At 53.3% G+C, this 18,380-nt stretch overlaps 1 protein-coding gene across 2 annotated transcripts; it reads right to left on the bottom strand.

The window, feature by feature from the left end:
* Positions 1-1,086: 1,086 nt before the first annotated feature.
* CD101 (CD101 molecule) lies at positions 1,087-17,245 on the bottom strand. 2 transcript variants are annotated; one of them, XM_032096455.1, is made up of 9 exons: positions 17,071-17,245; positions 15,760-16,137; positions 14,510-14,926; positions 11,443-11,826; positions 10,294-10,677; positions 8,957-9,358; positions 4,183-4,584; positions 2,952-3,347; positions 1,087-1,422 (listed from the first exon to the last, which is right to left on the bottom strand). In XM_032096455.1, exons 1-9 carry the CDS (start codon positions 17,120-17,122, stop codon positions 1,226-1,228), a joined length of 3,012 nt encoding a protein of 1,003 aa, XP_031952346.1. In that variant the 5' UTR covers positions 17,123-17,245; the 3' UTR covers positions 1,087-1,225. The 2 variants fall into 2 exon arrangements, with proteins under 2 accessions (XP_031952346.1, XP_031952355.1); XM_032096464.1 differs by lacking the exon at positions 2,952-3,347 and having other exon boundaries at positions 17,071-17,244.
* Positions 17,246-18,380: the final 1,135 nt, after the last annotated feature.

The raw sequence follows: 18,380 nt of genomic DNA, 5'->3' as shown, positions 1-18,380 counted from the left end.
CACATCATCTGGAGGGGCTATGGTGTCTCCTAATCTCTCTGTGGTCACAGGAAGCAGGTTCATAAATGTCTGCTGTGGTTTCTATAAAGCTACTTTGGTCTGAGGATAGTGCTCAAAGTGTTGCCCTGATACCTGAACCTTACTCCCTGGGACCACATCCCATTTTGCACAATTAGGGGTTGAGTACCCCTTGGCTTACAGGGACTGGATAGAAATCTCCTTTCTTCTATGCCAGCCTCTCTTCAGGTAGCAGAGCTTCTCAGCCTTGAAAAGGTGAGCCCGAGCTGGATTCCAGAGTATAGAGGAGCTGCCCCACAAACACACACATGGCTTTTTTATTACATGGGACCACCTGGATGTGCCTAATACCAGGTCCCAGCTGTGCAGCTTCCTGACCCACAGACAGCCCAGGTACCAGGGGCTGGATGCTGTCTTCTACAGCAGAAAGCAAAGGAAGGAGCTGGAAAGTTTGTTCACTCATGTCCGAGATGGTTTGGTGTCCACAACTTTCTTCTGGGATCCAAGACTCCATGTGAGTCTTTTACTGGGTCAACAGAAATTGGCTTTTTGTGGATGGCTGCAATTCCTCTGCTCTGGACCTTCTTCAGACCCAGCCAGCCTTTCTCATTCCTCATGTTCCTGTGACAGATTTTGTGATGAAGACCCATTTTATTTTGGAGATGATGATTTTTGGGCACAGGCACTCTCAGAATGTGAAAACAGCAGTGTCCAAGAGCTTGCCAGCAAAGGGTGGGCAAAGGCAAGGGTGATGACCTAAATGGGACACCCATATTCCATTTCCAGCTCTACCACTGGTTTTTAGCCTGGATACCACATAGATTTTGTCAAGATGGCCAAAAATAGTAGAAATGTGGTACTTCTGTGAGACAGTGCAGAAAGAGCTGTTTTTTCCTCTAATTCCTGCAGAGGAATAACACCACTTCCATCCACAGTAGGAGATACACACTGCAAGGACCCCAAATATACCACAATGAGCAGAGTGGGAAATGGGTGAGTACCTAACCTAAAAGACAGGAACACTTGTTATGAAAACCCTATTTGCTTAGTAATTCCAAAGCTGCTTCATTCCATCAAAAGCAAACACACAATTTCAAGGATTTATTGCAAGAGCTACTACAAAACAATAAAAAGCCCCTCTGCAAGTACAGTCCTTCTCAGCTGTCCAGCTCTGCTGCTCCAAGTTACATCTGCCTCTACAGACCAGCTAAGTTTTCTTGACCTCTCCATCCCCTTCCAGTTCCATCAGCTGGCTTCCTGTGATGTTGCCCTTCTTGCTTTTCCTGAATTTGCAGTAACAGCAGAAGACAGCAAGGGCCAGGAGAAGGATCAGAACCAGTGGTAAGTATAAGATGAAGTTCAGCAGTGATGGGGATGAGCAGATCCTGGACAAAACAGTTGACTCTGAAGGAAAAGAGAAAGAAAAAATGAGCCCCCAAGCTAGTTTGAGTTTCTCTCTCCTACTGTTTCTCTAAGTTCTATTTTCTTAACACTTTTCCCTCAATCTTCAACAGCTACCAATTTTTAAGAATTCATACAGGCTACCTGAGGAGAAGGGGGAGAGAAACCAGGTAATTTGCCTCAATTTCTTGTCTGGGGAGGTCAGATAAGGTCTTGGCTTGTTCATCTGAAATATCCCAACAGAAACTGCACAGTTCTTTAGCTAACCCATTCCAGACTGGGCTCAGTAAGGAAAAGCAACACACCTTTCACCCCTCTGGGTTCCTGCCTGACGCCAGGGACGGCAGGGTGAGGTAGAAGTCTGTCAGAGGCTGCACCATTGAGCAAGAAAGGACAAGAGGAAAGCAAAGGAAACCAGATCAAGAGGTCCCTGTCCCCACCAGACACCTGCCCCTCCTCATTACTGCTGATCTGCTATGGTATCTCATCCACACTGAGCCGCAGGCAGCTGTGAGCACCATCCTCATCCCTGGAAGCTCCTGCAGAACAGCTCCCCAGCTGAGGTGGAGGCTGCTAGGTACTTCAAAGATAACTGCATCACTGGAGGAACAGACATGCACACACATGGCCACCCCTCCGAAAAGAAAAAAAAATATTAGAAAGAGAGGGAGAAGGAAAAACAACCCAGCTAATCTTTTGCCTTTTCTGAAAACCATGAAAACCACTTGGCAAAAACACTTATTCAAAAATTGGAGGAGAATTTACTAGCAGTTACTGAGCAATCTTAGCAATAGTTACTCCATCGGTAATGGGTAACAAGAGACAGAGGGAGCTGATGAAGGAGAAATCTGAGTGCTAGAGGGAGCCGTGATGGACAACAGCAGTAACACAACAGCAGGGGGGATGAAGTGCTGTCAGTCCCTCTCTGTGCAATTAAATCCAGATTAGCTCTGCTGTAGGTGCAAAGTCATGAGAGCAGGCTCCGTGCCTGGCTGTGGGAGTAGCAGGCACTTGGGAGGGCTCTGCAGGGTCACCCTTTCCATGCTGGTCAGCACCAGGGGTTGCTGCAGAAGCCATAACCCATGTAGGCACCCAGGCTGGCCTCAGGCATGGCAGCTCCACAGCTGAAGGCATGAGTATGACTGCAAGATCCTCTCAGCTGGATGCATCATGATTGATTTCACAGTTTATATTTTTTCCTCCACATGGGTCATCTGAGCCTCCTATTTTCCCAGAACAGCAACAATTCCTGCCTATTACCTTCCTAGAGACACTGTGTGCACCTGACTAAAACCTTTGCTTTTATTAAGCTTGTGCATGCAGAATCCAGTCCTACCTTTGCACCCAGCATGCACACCCAACTCACCCCAAAGAGAACAGAGGCTGTTTTTAGAGACCTCGCTGGAGACAGACTTGCCATGAAATTCCCACCAAGAATTTTTCCCCCAAAACATTTAAGGTTCTGGTCCCAGCATGGCTATGGGGAGACGAGCCATGTAGGGCGAGCAGCCGCTGGCACCCAGCAGAGTTACCTGGCGGGATGGTGGTGAGCTGGGTGTACCCCGAGCACGCAGAGGCTTGCAGAGCCCAGTCCTTCCCCTCGCTCTGCTGCTGCCATTGCTGCAGCTGGCAGTAATACGCCCCGGCATCTCCCCTCTCCACACTGCTCAGCGTCAGGCTGAAGTCGCCAGCGGAGGGGCGGCGGAGGTACAGCCTCCCTGCCAGGCGCTCCTGGGGGTACTCCATGGTGCCATCGTAGCGGAGGGTCAGCAGGGCACTGGCACGGCCACTGCTCTTCGCCTGGAACCAGGTGGCTGAGAGCAGCGTGCCGGGCACCTGGGCCCCCTGCAGCCGGCAGGGCAGCACCACCTCCTCGCCCTCCCTCGCAGAGAGGCTGTGGTTGGTTCTCTCCATCTGCAGCCCGTGCTCTGGGGTAGGGTGCAAGCAGAAAGAGATGTTGTGGTGTTGCACTGCTGGAGAAATACTCCTGCCTGCACCCACAGGCTGATAGAAACCTTCTGGAGCGAAGTGTGAGGAATTGGAGTGGCCTTTGTGGGAGCCTCTGCAGGACACCCACAGGCCCCTTGCTCCTGTGGCTCATTCTCCCTGGGGCATCGTGTCCCCACCTTCCCCATCATCTCTGCCCCCTGTGCTGTAATACTCCCTACCCCCTCCAAATAAGTGATCAAGGCATCCTTTGGACCAAAAGCTATTTAGGAAGCTGAAATTCTCTGATCCACTTTATTTAGGGCTGGAGTGAGGCTGAGAAAGGGAAGAACTGAGCCAGGGAAACCCACCATGCACCCCAGTAGTGCAGTGATTAAGGTGAGAGCAGCTGAACCTTCAGTCTTGTTTCTTAGCAGCAATGTGCTGCAAGGTAAGGAAATCCAAGTGTTTTCCTTCAGGATGCTCAGGAGTACCAGCAAAGGGCAGCTTCTCTATTACAGCACTGTACAACCAACCAAGTGCACCAGGTGTTGGAGGGAAAAGAAAAAGGCCACAATTCACTTTTGTTATGAAGCATTTGACTACATCTACCAGTAGCAAAAATAGCAGCTTGGTTGGTTTGGGAGGATGTGGTAAATCTTCCTAATTTCCCTTTGAGAGGCACTGACAACTCCTGCATCCCTAAGCCTCAGATCCAATGCAGGAGCTGCTGCTTTTCCTAAGCCCTGCCAGCTTAGGAGAGGCCTGGCAGGGGCCTGTCAAACATTGATCCAACCTTCTCCAGCAGTACCTGTACAAGGGATAACACCTGCTCACCTGGGGGTTTGAACTTCACCGTGGTCCTTCCTGATGCTCCCTCTCCGAGCTTGTACCAGCCATCCACCAGCCAGAGCCATTCCTCCACCACACAGTAGTACCTGCCCTCGTCCCTGAAGTCTGCAGACAGAATCTGCAGCTGGAATACGCTGCTGGACACCCTCTGGCTCAGGAACCGGGACTTTTGTTCAGGAGAGCTGAATTTAGACCCATATTCCAGTATGCTACTGTAGTTGGCCCTGATGATTTGCAAGGGGGTTGCATTTGCCAGAGGAGGGAGGCGGTACCAGGTAACAGCAAACTGCGAATTATTCTGGGCAAACACAATCCTGCACTCAATGGCTGTGTTGCTGCTGGCAATTTCCACAGAGCTGTCTTCCGTAGCAACCTGAAGCTTGCTTTCTAAAATGGAGAAACAAAACAATCATGCCAGATGCAGCTGCCAATACAGGGATACTGGCAAGAAGAGGAATAAAGCTTTCCTGAGAGAAACACACTGAAAGAGGAGGGAGGAAGAGGGTGCACAGAGAACAAAGACTCATTAGGGGATGCTGGAGCAGAGGGGTGGAGGAAGGAGGGAAAGAGCAAATCCACACACCCTTGTTTGAACAATGGCAGGGAATCACAGCTGGGTGTCACTGGGAAGAAGAGTAGCAGAGGAAGTGCCTTGGAGACCATGGAGCAGGAATGGGGGACTGAGGCAACCATTGTGTTGGAGCTTGGAGGCAAAGCCTCTGTCTGAAGCAAATGTGTCTGTCTACCACTGCTTCCATCAGCAGGCTCACACATATGTGACAAAACCCACCCACGCCTTTGGAGACTGTGAACAAGTGTCTTTTATCGCAGAGAAGACTACAGAGCCCATGTGGGTTTCACTAACAGTTGCCATCTCAGGTGTTTGCTGTGGTTATTAATCCAAAACCACGTGACAGAGTCCTGCACACCTCTGTGTTCACACCCAGTGATGGTTCAGAGCTGTGCAGTTGAGGAGAGTGGAACTGTGGTGCTGCCTGCGGCTCTGCCCTCCGCCAGCAGGCACTGCTGGTCCTGCTGTGTCTGTGCTGCTCCTGGTTTGAGGGACCCTCTTCCCACAGCACATCACCTGTTGTTGGAACCTCTCCTCCAGCAGTGAAAAGGCTGCAAATCCATATCTTTAAAGGTGTTCCAACTACCTGCATTTCTCCTCCACCCCCCCCTCCACTCTGAGACCCCACCTCTGTTAGATGAAGTCAGCAATCAGGGGAGGGAGTACACACAGGTATCCGCCCTTGGGTAGGCAGAAATAACTCAGGAGACACCATCACGGTTTTAAGGGACTGTAGCCTGAGTTTCCATTCTTAGCACTTTCCTTGCATATGAGCTGAGCAGCAGGACACCCTCTGCCACAGAGGCTGGGGACAACTGAGCTCCCTTAAGCTCAGCCCCTGGGTGCTGGTTTGGGGACAAGCAACAGAGGACACACTGAGATGGTCCCTCAGAATGTCCCAGACCCCCAGCCTTGGCCACAGGCTCAGGAGGGCACTCTCCTCCACAGCACCTTCCCAAGGGATGTGATGGCAGCAGGTTGTGGAGAGGGCTTTGGGACAGGAGGGAGCTGTGGCTTCTCCCACAGGGGCTGAGGGGGAAGAGGGACACTGCAGGGGAAAGCTTGCATATTTCCCCTTCCTTCAAGCATTTCTTCTCAAAACTCAAGCAGTCCACTTCAGAGGCCTTCGCTGCCTCTCTTGAGACTGGTCAAAGCAAAATATCCCAGCCAATGGCTCTCTACATCCCTGTAAGGCCTCTGCCTCTATGTCAAATCTGCCAACAAAATCTCTGTGCTTATGCTGTTTTTTGTACCCCATTGCTCTTCCTCCTTTGTCAACCACATTTTCACCAAAAGGTTGACAGTTCCCTCCTCAGAGGGACTTGCACAAGACCCAGTATCCACTTATTGCCTCACTTCAGTGGTTTGGATTTCCACAGCAACACTCACGAGGATGTCTGGGAGGCGGATGCTTCCAAGGGATCAAAGTGCTGACCTGCATTTCACAGTGCACATTTGCTGCTCTGAAGAAACAGGTATGGGCAAAAAGCAGAAGAGAAGGGACAGCAGTCACTCTAATTAGGACGCTGTGCAAATTCATCAGATCCACCACAAAAATCACACAGACTTGAGCACACCTGGGAACTAGATGGAAGTTGATGTCTTAAACTGCAGTATGTAAAACCATACCCATCCCAGAGCTGGCTCTATAGAAGCACAAATCTTTGGAGGGGCACACTGGAGGTACTCAAAAGCCATCTGGAGATGGCTCTGAGCAGCCTGCTCTAGGTGGCCCTGCTTGCACAGGGAGTTGGACCAGGTGACTTCCAGAGGTCCCTGACAATCTCCACCATCCTATGTTTCTGTGACAGGTGAACTGATCACACTGGAAAAAATAAGACACTTAATTCTTAACTTCATCTGCTCCGTACCAAGGATACCACTCAGCCAGTCAGTGAACTGCCAGGGGACGAGGGGCAGGTAGGGTCTTGCTTGAGCACGGCCTGGCCTGACATGTGCTGGGGCAGAAAATGCTCCAGAGAAGGAAAAGCTACTGGAGTGCAGAGAGGAGGCACAGGAACCACTGCTTTGAGCACTTCATTTTGATGAGTAGAATTGCGGTTACACTCTCAGAGATCACCTCAAGAGGAAGCAGAGCACTTGCTGCAAAGCCCCTTTGTTTTAGCTCCAGATCTCCTCTCTCTGCTGCTAAAGATCAATTACCAAAAAGGCAGAGCAGCTGCCTGCCTCTGCCTTTCTCACATAAAGCCATGGTGCTGTTTTCCCTTTCATTTTCAATTTAATTAACCAAGCCAAGCATCTCGCTGCCCATCTCCCTGTGACCCGTGCCTGCTGATGCTTTGTTTTCTGCCTGGCCCAGTAGCAGTGGAGCAGGCAGAAGGGCATGGCCCATGTGGGCTGCTGGCCTGAGGGACACGAGGTGAAAAAACCCCTGCAGCTCACTCCAGTGTGAGGGAAGCCACAGCAGGCAGCTGCACTGATAGGTTCATGAAACAATAATGATGAGACCCCACCCAAGAAATTGGAAATGGAGAAGATCTGTCCTCCTTCCCCGCCTGTTATAATCTTCCATGGGTGTCCCCCCCATCTGAAGATGATCCATAGACCACAGCAGCATGTGAACTCCTAAAGTACCGACTGACATCAAGTAGTAAACAAAGTGCTGAAGCAAAAAGTCAAGAACTCCAGTATCTCAGCAGGCTTCAGCTATGATGTTCTACATGAGAAGAAGCAGGCTGGTGATTTTCATGATTTGCAGCTTCATTTTCTGCAGCTTCGCCTCACCCTATTGCTTCCTGAGTCATCTCCCTCCCCAGACTTCTCTACCTTCCCAAACATCCTTCACTGGCTCGTGCTGCCTTTCTGAGAGAGATGGCACTAGAGCCAGCAGCAACCTCCCCCTGTGCATCACCCTCTCCCAGCTCCCACCCTCTTTACAGTGTCTCAGTATCCAACAACAGCTGCAATATGTTTGGAGCCAAATGTTGTAGTCTCTTGCTGCTACCATCTCCTCTGTGTAGATGCTCTGCAGTTACACCTGCTCATCCTAATGCCATTTACACTAGAGATGTGTGCTCAGAGATGCTGATTATCGTCACCCCTCGCCTCAGTGCTACCCTGCCCCAGCTGGCTGGAGCTCAGGTGTCACACAGAGCATCCCAGCAGTCAGCTCCACAGGGGTGAGGAAAGAGTAGCAGTGGAACAGGAGAGAGCACCAGAGCAAAGGGCCCAGACAGGGAAGGAAATATATTCACTTACGGCACAGCAAACCCATCAGTTAAAAAACATGAAAAATGCATAATTTCAGTTCACTGGGTTGTGATTCCAAAAATCCAAGGATTTTAGAGGAAGGAGCACTTGATGCATGAAAAAAAGAGCGAGAACTCTCCTTGGCTGGCAGAACAGACACGAGGGCAAAAAAAATAAACCAACCCATATTCTCACACCTGCCTCCACAGGCTCAGAGGCTTTGGCCAGGACAAACCTTGCAGTCCCTGCAGCAGCCCCAGCTGTGAGCAGGGCACGCTGACACCCTGGTGCTGCCAGGGGCAGGAAGCAGGATGGCCGGGGGGCTGAGGTCTGTTTGCAACATCTCTCTTCCATAAGAGGACGAGGCTCCCATCGGGATGCTGGCAGGAGGGATGACAGTGCAGACCCTGCCTGCAGGGGTGGCCATAAAAGGGAACCCTGGGCAGGGCAGCCCAGCCGTGCCTGGCAGGAGATACCTCCCCACGGAGTCCCTGGCACCCCGACGCTCAGTGCTGGCTCCCAGCCCGGCAGAGAGCCCTGGTGCTTTCTCAGAAAAACCTCGACTATTCTGGTCAGGAAACACAGCCATATCCCAGCATCAGCTTCAGGGGCTGGTCTCTCTCTGCCTCCCAGAGCCCACATCATGGGGTGCACCTTGCACCCCTAACATTCAGCTGGGTTTCTTGGGGGGCACTCCTTCTTTCCAGAAACCAGGCTTAAAATCCTAGTGGCAAGGCTGATCCCTGTATGCTTGGCATGATCTGCAAACAAATAGGTATTGCCACTTGCCAACACCAAATTTGCCTGCAAGGTTTTGTCAGGTGCTGAGGAAGCAACAGAACAGGCAGCACCATCTCCTTCAGCCCTGGGAGATGACCCTGCTGGGGATACCCCAGACATCAGTGGCCCTGGTTGCCCTGGGTCATGTTTGATGCATTTAAAGTTGCAGGAGAGACCTCTGCTGAAGGCTCTGCTCACCTGGCAGCACCACCTTTATCCCCACGACATTGGACCTGGTGCTGGCTGCTGGCTGCCCCAGGGGCAGGGTGTTCCTCCTCCAGACCTCCACCTCACACTGGTATGTCCCCCCATCGGCAGGCAAGGCACTGTGGATGTGCAGCCTGAAGGAGGTGTCAGCCTTCGACAGCTGGGCTTTCCCCTGGAAGTGTGGCTGCGCAGTCCCCCAGACCACAGTGCCGCTGGGAACGACCCGGACCAGCTCGTGGAAGGGACCGGCGGGGCTGGGCTGGAAAAGCCACCGCACAGACGCTGGCACCTTCTCCAGGGTGTAGCCGGCGTTCACTTGGCAGAAGAGTTCAAAACTCTGCCCGTATCTGATGGTGGCAATTCGGCTCCTCAGCGTGGCATGCAGACCGAGACCTGCTCGGGAGGAGAGAGCCCTTGGTGTCGGGACAGAAGTCCTGCCCTGTGCCACCTCACTGCCACCCTTCTCACACAGCCCTGTCACCACTGCCCCAGGCACTGCAGGGCCGTGGCAACAGCAGTGCTGCTGCTCCTCTGCCACTGCCACTCTCCACTTAGTTGCACTGTGCTCTGCCAGCCCCATGCAGCCCCTGGCCCTCTCCTATCTCACACTTCCCCACCCCCAGTTTCCCAGAAAACCCTCAGTACCCTCTCATCCAAGTTCCCCTGTGCCACACCAGAGGAGCCAGGGATCCTCCGCTGATGCTGCTGTCCTGTTTGCTGCTTCCCTCCACCCTCCACAAAAGCTGAACAATTCCTGTGGCCTGACTGGTGCTCTCAGGCACCCAGCCCAGCAACAAGAAAGTAAAACCACATTAAATGACAGCCAAAAGCTGCCTCTCCATAAAGGCAGCCAAGAAGAAAGGATGTGGGCACTGCACACCGTGGAGATTAGCAGCTCTGCACTCAGACAAGAGGGCAGGAGAAGCAGTCAGAGGCCAGCACACCAGGATTGTATCTCTGACAAACACCACCAGACAACTCAGCAAGTAGCTTTGTTGAACTTAATTACTGCGAGTAATTGTGCTTCTAGAACAGTTATTTTGTATTTCAGCTTAAGGCAACAGAAAGACCTGCCGAGCAAGATAGTGCCCGTCAGGTCTCCCAGCATTTCAGCTGTTGTCTCCCACTGGTCTCTCCCAAAACATCCCATGGATGACTCTAGCATCCTGCTAGAAATGGGGAAGCCATGCAGGGCCAAGTGATCAGCCCTAGGTCACCCTGCAGCAACAGCAGAGCTCAGTGCACAGCAGGCCCATGTCCTACTGAGATGCATCCACCCACTCCTCCATCACCGCCTCCAGCCCAGAAATAGGGGTGGCTGAACTTACCCATGGAGCTGACCGTCACTGCTGCCTCCCCCTTCTCTGTCCAGTTCCAGCCTCGGGGCCACTGCGTTGCTTCACACCTGTACTGCCCACCATCATCCTCGTCCAGCGTGCTGGGGATCACCAGGGTGAAAGTGCCAGAGGTGTCCTTCTCCAGCCGAAGGCTCCCCCGAGTCTGGCCATCCTGGTAGGCACTGCCCAGGCTCAGGGTGCCGTCCTGCTCCATGGCGGCCACCAGCACCCTGTGCCCTGGGTGCTGTGGTAGCAGGTGCCACCACTGCACAGACACGGGGCCGGTGGCTCCCTGCACCTCACAGTGGAGGATCAGGGAGTCTCCCACTGTGATCCGTGGGGTGCTGGTGGACACAGACAGGCGCATGTGGCTCTCTGCAAACAACAGTTACCACGTTGGGGGGGGATGTTGTGCTCCTTAGGAAAAGCCAGAGGTACTGCAGCATTAAATGGAACTGCTGGATAAGTCTTGACATTGGGAAAGGAAAGGAGTTGGGGAATTGTCTGAAATTTTCAACCGGCCTTTTCCTGTAAGTTTGGAGAAGGCTTTGTGGCTGTGGTTTTTTGTTTTGGTTTGGGTTTTTTCTGTTCAATGTCTTTCTTGGGACATTGATATATAAAGAATTAGTTAAGAAACAGAGTCCCAGCTACATCAGAACAACCATTATCTAGCTATGACAAGGAAACCAAGAGCCTCCTACAAACTTTTCTTAGAGTGGTTTCTCACAAATTACCCGTCCAAGGCAGGGAGAGTACCCTGATGGAAGTGGCAATGATCCTCCTCCCGAGACATACCTGCTCTGCTGGGTTTTCCTGTGATTTTCAGACGTAGCAACAGATGTTGCCCACAGTTTTCAGCGTCAAAGACACAGGAGGACTCAGACTCCTCAGAATTCTACCTAAGTTTTGCCCCAAAACTTACTGTGAAGAGACTGAGCTAAAGGTTTACACTTCGTTGACAGCTACTGTGTCTGTCAGGCTAATACTTGCTAAAGCAAATGCTTTTCCCATTTTGTATCAAAAACTTTGGCATATTTGCACTCTTGCTGCCCCTGTCAAGATCAGGGCAGACCTAAAGCATTCCCCACTCAAGGATCCTGCAGACAGTACCCAGAAGAGCAGCTGTTAGGATTTACTCACCTACTGGCTTCACGTTGACTTGTATGCCTGATGACACATTGGTCTGGATGCTGTATGAGTCTCCAGGAGTCTTCATTTCCGACACAGAGCACTGGTAAGTACCCTTGTCCTTCAGCCCCACCTCAGAGATGGTGAGGACATAAACTGTATTGCTCTGCTTGAATCCTCGGAGCTGCCCCAGCTTGGCTCTCTCCTTGTATTCTTCCTCCCAAATAAATACCCCATGGTGGTCAACCATGGCCACTTCCACACTGTTGAGGAGCCAAAGTACTTTAAAGTGCCTGCTGCTGCTCTTTGGGGCTCCCACCACACAATTTAGCTGCAAGGTGTCCCCTTCAGAAAGGGAGCGTTCAGCAGCAGCGATGTCCACGGAGAGGTCTCTGCCTGTGGGCAATCAAAAACAAGGAGGGTGATGGGTGGCCCTGCTTCCTTCCTCCCTGGCAGCACCAGCAGCCTTTCAGAGGGCAACAGGAGGGAATTCTCTGTTGAAACGTTTTCTTTCATGAGAAAAGTGATCAGGATGGAAAACTTTGCCCCTGAGGAGAGGGTTGCCAGCTCCAGGCACTAAGCAGCAGTCACAGGTGGAGGAAGTGCCAGAGCCCTGGGGAGCTGGGTTCCCCCCTCAAGAACAGCTAAACCCGACAGAGCAGAGCATTCACTGGGACAGCCTTGGGCCACAGCCACCCCCTGCTCAGCTCAGGCATCTGAACTGAGGGCTGCCCTAACTCAGAGGCATCAGCTTTTGCAGGTGCTGCTCTGGAGCTCCTGGAGCTGTTTTACCTCATGGAACACCTACCCTGTAAGCCAAAAAGGGGCACAAAGGGGTTTTATCACAGTGGTGGTTTTAACTCTGCTGCTTGTGGTGGAAAAAGGTGCATGAAGGGCTTGCTTGTCTGAGTCTGCTGTGGCTGGTCCTGCGTGCTGCAGCTCCCAGTGGCTCCTGTGGGTTGTGGGCAAGAGATGCTCTCCAAGCTGGAGAGGATTTGGGTTAAGTTCCTACAGAAAGCAGAAATGTCAAGACTTGTCACAGCATGGGGAGGTAGGAAGGAAGCAAGATGAGGTGGATCCTGCCCCCCGTACCAGTTAGCAGTAGGTGCTGAGCAAAGAGGGCAGTGACAGGGGGAACCTAAAGTCATCTTCCCCTTGGCAGACCCTCTTGGGCAGTCAGCTGTGTCTGAGGTAAGGACCCCATCTCTGCATCCCATGACACCATTCACCTCCCTCGCTGGGCAGTCAAAGTCCCCCGTTCCTGGCATCAGCCTGGCTGGACAGTGGCTGCAAGCAGGAGACATTCTGGGTACCCCAAAACCCTGTGCCATGACCCCACAAAGCACCGGCATGGCCAAAAACCTGGAGGTAGGACTGAGCCCCGATTCCCTGGCTCATACCACTCTGTCTCCCTGGGTCACTGTGGTGCCCCCTGAGTCTCGAAACAAGGGAAAGGTTACATGCTTTGGAAGTAAAACACAGCAGCTCCCAGACCACAACTGGAAGGGCTAAAATAGTTTATTGAAAGCAGAGTACCCTGTGAATTTAAACACTGGTTCATAAACAGTTTGCCAACAGGAATCCCAGCTGCTGCAGATATGTGTGGCATTCCTAAATATTTGCTGGAGAGTTTATAGAAAACAATGGAGCAGTTAGCCATGGTCAGAGTGGTCGCTGGCTCTCGGTGTGATGGGGTGCTCAGCCCTGCAGCCTGGGCTCCGCCACTGGGTGCTGGAGGAAGAAACCAGCCCTGCAGATTTGAGGGTTTGCACGCCCACTGCTGTCCCTCCATGGCAGTACCAGCAGCCCCAATACTGCCACCATAATGCCCTCTCACCACCGTCACTCCCTTCTACCTTTAACAGTTACCACAGGGCAAATTCCAAATTCTGACAAGGTTTCTCTATTTCTAAACTATCCCGAGGCACTGATGCCTGAAGCCACACACTTCCAATCATGACAAGCCCTCTCCAACAAGTGGATGCAAGGAAGTGCATTGACTGCCATTGCTCCCCAAGCGGCAGCAGGCTTGGAAAGCCTTTGCTGCAAACAGTGCACAATGAGGGGAATAAAGCTCTGCCAGTCAGACAGGTTCCAGGAAACAGATTCTGACAAGAGAACACACTTCACTCCCCCTCCTCCTGATACCTTGCTCCCCTGAGCCACATAGGGAGTGCTTAGTTCTCACCCATCTGTTTCTTTGGTTTCCTGCTCTGACTCACCAGCCTCCCACGAGACATCAGTTCCCCTTACTGCCCCAGCTCTGCTCTGTAGCCTCCTCCACCCGCCCTGAGGTGTGGGGACAGGGTACACCACCTCCACAGGCAGGCTCTCAGTGGGAGACTTGCTCCCATTTCACTGCACACTATGTTAAAGGACACCAGCTAGCCACAGCCTTGTCTTGGCTGCTTCGAGGTAAAGCGTACCTCGAAGTACGGGGGGAAGAGCAGAGGGAAGTATGGGGGAAGAGCAGAGGGAGGGACCACAGCCAGCAAAGGCTTGTGGCAGGAGGGATGGCAGGCAGGGTGCTCAGAGGAATGGCCTGATAAACAGCAGCACCAGTTGCTCTGGAAACGAGCGGGCTGGTGGCAGCAGGGACAGACAAGCCACCCCCAACAAGAGCCACGCAGCAGCACATGCAGTCCACCCCCATGTCGCTCCGTGCCTGTGGCTGAGGCACAGTGACAAGCAGCTGACTGGGGTGCACTTTATTAAGGCCACGAGAGCCTCGAGGCAGTGTAACAACACTGTTTGCCAAACACTGGAGTTTAGCACTGCCAAGGAGCCAGGCTGCTGCAGGCACACACTGCACCCTCTGCTAACACCTCGCATGGTCTGTGAGGTTGGGCTTGCTGCTGGCATTGGAGATTTGGCTGCATGAACAGCCAAAGCATGAAGCACCAAGAGCTCGTAAGTCAGGGACTGCCATGGCCCTGAGCCCAGCCCAGCCCACCCCCTCAGTGCCCAGCGTGTCCCTGGGCTGCAGCAGAGGCAGGTGAAGGGGCACTGAAATCTGCTGTTGTAGAGCCTTGAACGCACAAGGGAGTTGGAGCCGACATGTGAGTTTGCAAGGCCTTACCCTGGCTCACAACTGCCAGTGAAGTCCTCTCTGTTTGCTTGCGGGAGATGTCCTTCCACGTCTCATCAGGATCCTCAATCCACTCAGCTGCCTCGCAGTACAGCTGCCCCTGGTCGGATGGCTCCACTCCCCTGATAAAGAGCTTGTACGTGGTGTTCCCAACCTTGTTCAGCCCCACACTGCCCTCCAGAAACCTCTGCTCATAAGAGGGACCTGGCTTCAGGATGAAGTCCTTGGAGAGGGTGAGGACCTCCTTGGCGCGGTGGTCTCCTGCTCCCTGAAGAAGGAACCAGCCAACTGAGAGATGGGTGTGCTGGTCAGTGGACGTGGACACCTCACAGGTGAGCTCCACCGCATCCCCTTCGGAGAGGGTGAGGGCCTGAGGAGCCATGGAAGCCAGGAGCGTGTCTGCAATCACTGAGCATGGGGGAGAAACAGAAAACCATGGAATATCCTGATTTGAAAGGGACCCACAAGAGTCACTGAGTCCAGCTCCTGTCCCTGCATAGGACAACTCCCAAGAAACTGCAACCAGGGCCTAAGGGATCCAACAGCATAGGAGAAATACCTTCTGTAGCTGACTGACAAGGCTTCCAGCCGCTTATGTTGAGGTGTGAAGTGACTAAAACCTCAGCAAACACGAAAACAGAGAATCTCTTTGCAGTGCCATCTTCAGTCAAACTACAGCCAGTATTAATTAAGCAATGCCAAGGAGATTAAAATCCATCCCCCCGCTATCCCAAATGTAGACTGGTGCAACACCGAGATACAGGAGAAAACAGGGCTGAACACCAAGTGGAAGTACCATACCACCGTGTAGACTTGGTGGGCTCACAGTAGGGCCTTTCCCTCTGTCTCTCCACCCCATTGCCTTCCCTCCCCAGCGGTCTGCAAGAGCTGCTACCTCCTTCCATCTGTGAGTATCCCACTTGGGACAATTCCCAAACCCTGACCTGAGAAGACAACAACAGTTAATGCGCAGAGCCTGGAAACTCCTGCCTTCCTAAGTGCTCAGCTCTGACATGCTGTGTCTGTGTCAGGAGCTGAAGTCAGGCCATGGGAGAGCAGAGGCCTCCTTTCCCTTCCCTTGCCCTGGCTGGGAGGCATTAACCAGAGAATATGCAAGGGGATATCTGGACATACCTACCTCAGCCCCATTAATTGCCCCTTTCCCCAGCTGTCCCTCTGACAGACGACCACTTCTGTAGAAACCTGCCCCACAGGGAGCATGGCTCTCATTCAGGACCCACCTGAGAGGCTGGTCTTGGCGCTGTAGCTGCCGAAGTACCTCTCGTCGGTGTTGGGCGTGTGGCACTCGTACTCGCCGGCGTCGCGCTCCTGCAGCTCGGTGATGTGCAGCAGGACGGCGTCCCCCTGCAGCCGCTCCACGAAGATGCCCCGGCTGCGCACGCGCTGCGTGTAGATGGCGTAGGGGAAGGAGGGGTCCACGGTGCTGACGATCTGCACCTCCCGCTCGGGGGCCGAGGGCAGGTAGATGGACCACTGGAAGTTCTGCTCCGCCGGGCCCTGGTAGCCGCTCACCTTGCACCACAGGGTGACGTGGGACCCCCTCACGCGGTAGAGAGGCCCCTTCTGGACAGTCACTGCCCGCTGGCTAGTGGTCAGACCTGTCAGCACACACGGTGTTTGTAGGGGTACAATCACAAGAACAAGTCGTGTAACAACAGAGCCCTGAGCTTTCTTGTCTCCTGCCACACTGGAGGTCACACGACAGAGACCAGAGCATCATGGCCAGAGGGCTGCCAAGCCCGTTCGTGCCTGAAGAGCCTCTCTCAACCAGCAGCAACCAGGCTGAGATCACTGGAGGAAGCTTGTGGTGTGTTAAAATTAAGAGGGCTAAGCTCTCAGGTCCTGCACAAACTGGGGGGGAAAGGGAGCAGGGGTGCAGAGCTGATCACTGCCAGAGTAGGACATGCAACGCAGAAGCTGAGGGACATGGGACAGGGGAGGTCAGCAGCAGGCTGCCTGCTTCAGGGATGCTCCATAGGCAGAAACGGAGGAGGACACAGGAGAGGGGGCCAGCAAGAGCTCCTCTGAAGGCAGGGGGCACCAGGAAGCATCAAGAGCCCCCCTCCATTTCTGCTTGCAGAGAGTCTGGGGATTGCCACCCACAGACCCTCCCCTTCTGCATAGCTCCCAGTGGTGACACTTGCTCTGTCTGGTGCTCGGCATGCACACCAAGCAGATTGCCCGCAGGACACAGGCCTGAGTCAAAAAACCAACCGTGATGCCCAGGGAAGAGAGCTGGTGACAGCACTGCCTAGGAAACCTTCAGAAATTCCTTCCCAGTGGAAAGGGAGCAATGTAACACCCTCCACACCCCAATCAGCCACTCAACGAGGATGTGCGCATCCCCTCACCAAAAACCCTCCTAGGCTTTGGGCTCTCGTTTTGGAGTGGAAACACAGTGCAAAAGGAGCACATGCTGATGCACCTCTTCCCATGGCCACTGAGCCAGAGCAGCACTGGCTGAGCCCCCTGTGCTCTGCTTTCCCCACAACACTTCCAAGAAAGCTCCAGCCACTGTGCAGGGCACTCACCCAGGAGGAAGAGAAAGAGGAAGGCAGCTGCCAGGCACCGTGCCAGGCCCATGGCAATCCGCTGTGCGTGGATCCTCTCCTCTCCCAGAGGGGTGGTGGTAGGTTCTGCCGGGCGATGGCGACAGCCGCCCCGCTACTTAGAAAGTTGCTGGGAGGAAACTGTCTGTCGGTGGTGGTTTCCTCTGCTTAGAATGGCAGAGAGAAGTTACGGAGCAGGGTGCAAAGTAACACCCTCTGGGAGGTGACAGCCAGCACCCTGTCCCCAGGCCAGCTGGGCAAGTGTGACGATGCCCAAAGCCCCTCTGCCACTGTGTCTGTGCCAGAAGCCCACCTGTGGGTGCCTACTGGCTGTGGCTTTGCTGTCCAACAGCAGCTCATGGGCTAAACCTCTGTATCACTCCTCCCACTTTATTGCATGGAGTAGCTTGCTCCCTGCTAACAGCAAGGAGGGGGCAAGGGGCTGGATTCCAGGGAGGGATGGAAGCAGATTTCTAGGGCTGAAGCTTCCTGCAGCTATTTATTTCCCATGGCTGCAGGCAGCAGCATGAGGCCTTAGGTACAGGCTGGGGTGGCCTGTAGTGCACCTTGAAGATGGCTGATCAAGCTCTGCCTCAGGGTGCAGTGGGGCATCCCAAGTGGGGTGTCTCTCCCACAGCACTCCCACCAGCCCATCCACTACATGGGTCAGGAGAATCGTAACAGCCACTCCAGCTGGCTTGTTGGTTCTTGAAGGATCACCACAGAATCTCCAGGAGTTGGCCAAGAACTCTATCCTGTATGCACATCCCGTGGGCAGGCACATGGATGTGGGAGATCCTGGCCCAGCACTCCTTGCAGGAACAATGAAATCACAGGGAGCTGCACTGGAAGGCCGAGGTCAGGAGGCTCCAGCACAGTCCCAGGGGCTCTGGCACATTCCCAGAGATAAGTGCTGTGGCTGCATTGCCTGGGACATGCTGCTGCTCCTGCTGGCAGGTGCCAGGGGTGTCCTGGGACATGGTGGAAGGCTGATAGGGGCATATCCTGGAGAGGCAAAACCCAGTCTCTGAGGCATGTAGCCAAAACACTAGAGATGGGCTCAGGGACATTCTCTGAAATTATTTGGGCTTTTTGGTTTGGGGTTTTTTTTGGGGGTGGGGTTGTTTTCTTTGGTTTGGGGTTGTCGGGCTTTTTTTCCCCAGGTGGCACAAGTATTTATCCCTGAGCCATGCTGCTCCTGACACTGCCAGCGGGATTGACTGAATGACTTAATTAGCTCAGGGATTCACAAGCAAAAACCAACCATAAAACAACTCCTCTTGCTTGATCCC

This window comes from Corvus moneduloides, chromosome 2, assembly GCF_009650955.1.
Source record: "Corvus moneduloides isolate bCorMon1 chromosome 2, bCorMon1.pri, whole genome shotgun sequence".
Lineage (NCBI taxonomy): Eukaryota > Metazoa > Chordata > Aves > Passeriformes > Corvidae > Corvus > Corvus moneduloides.
Note: the sequence above shows the minus strand (reverse complement) of the source record. Positions and strands in the feature narration are given on the sequence as shown.

Coding starts and splice junctions, on each gene's coding strand:
- CD101 (XM_032096455.1), bottom strand. CDS start 17,122: ATGGGCCTGGCACGGTGCCTGGCAGCTGCCTTCCTCTTTCTCTTCCTC. Junction 11,827..14,509: donor ACTGGCAGTTGTGAGCCAGG/GTAAGGCCTTGC, acceptor GATTGCCCACAG/GCAGAGACCTCTCCGTGGAC. Junction 9,359..10,293: donor AGTGACGGTCAGCTCCATGG/GTAAGTTCAGCC, acceptor CCTCCCGAGCAG/GTCTCGGTCTGCATGCCACG.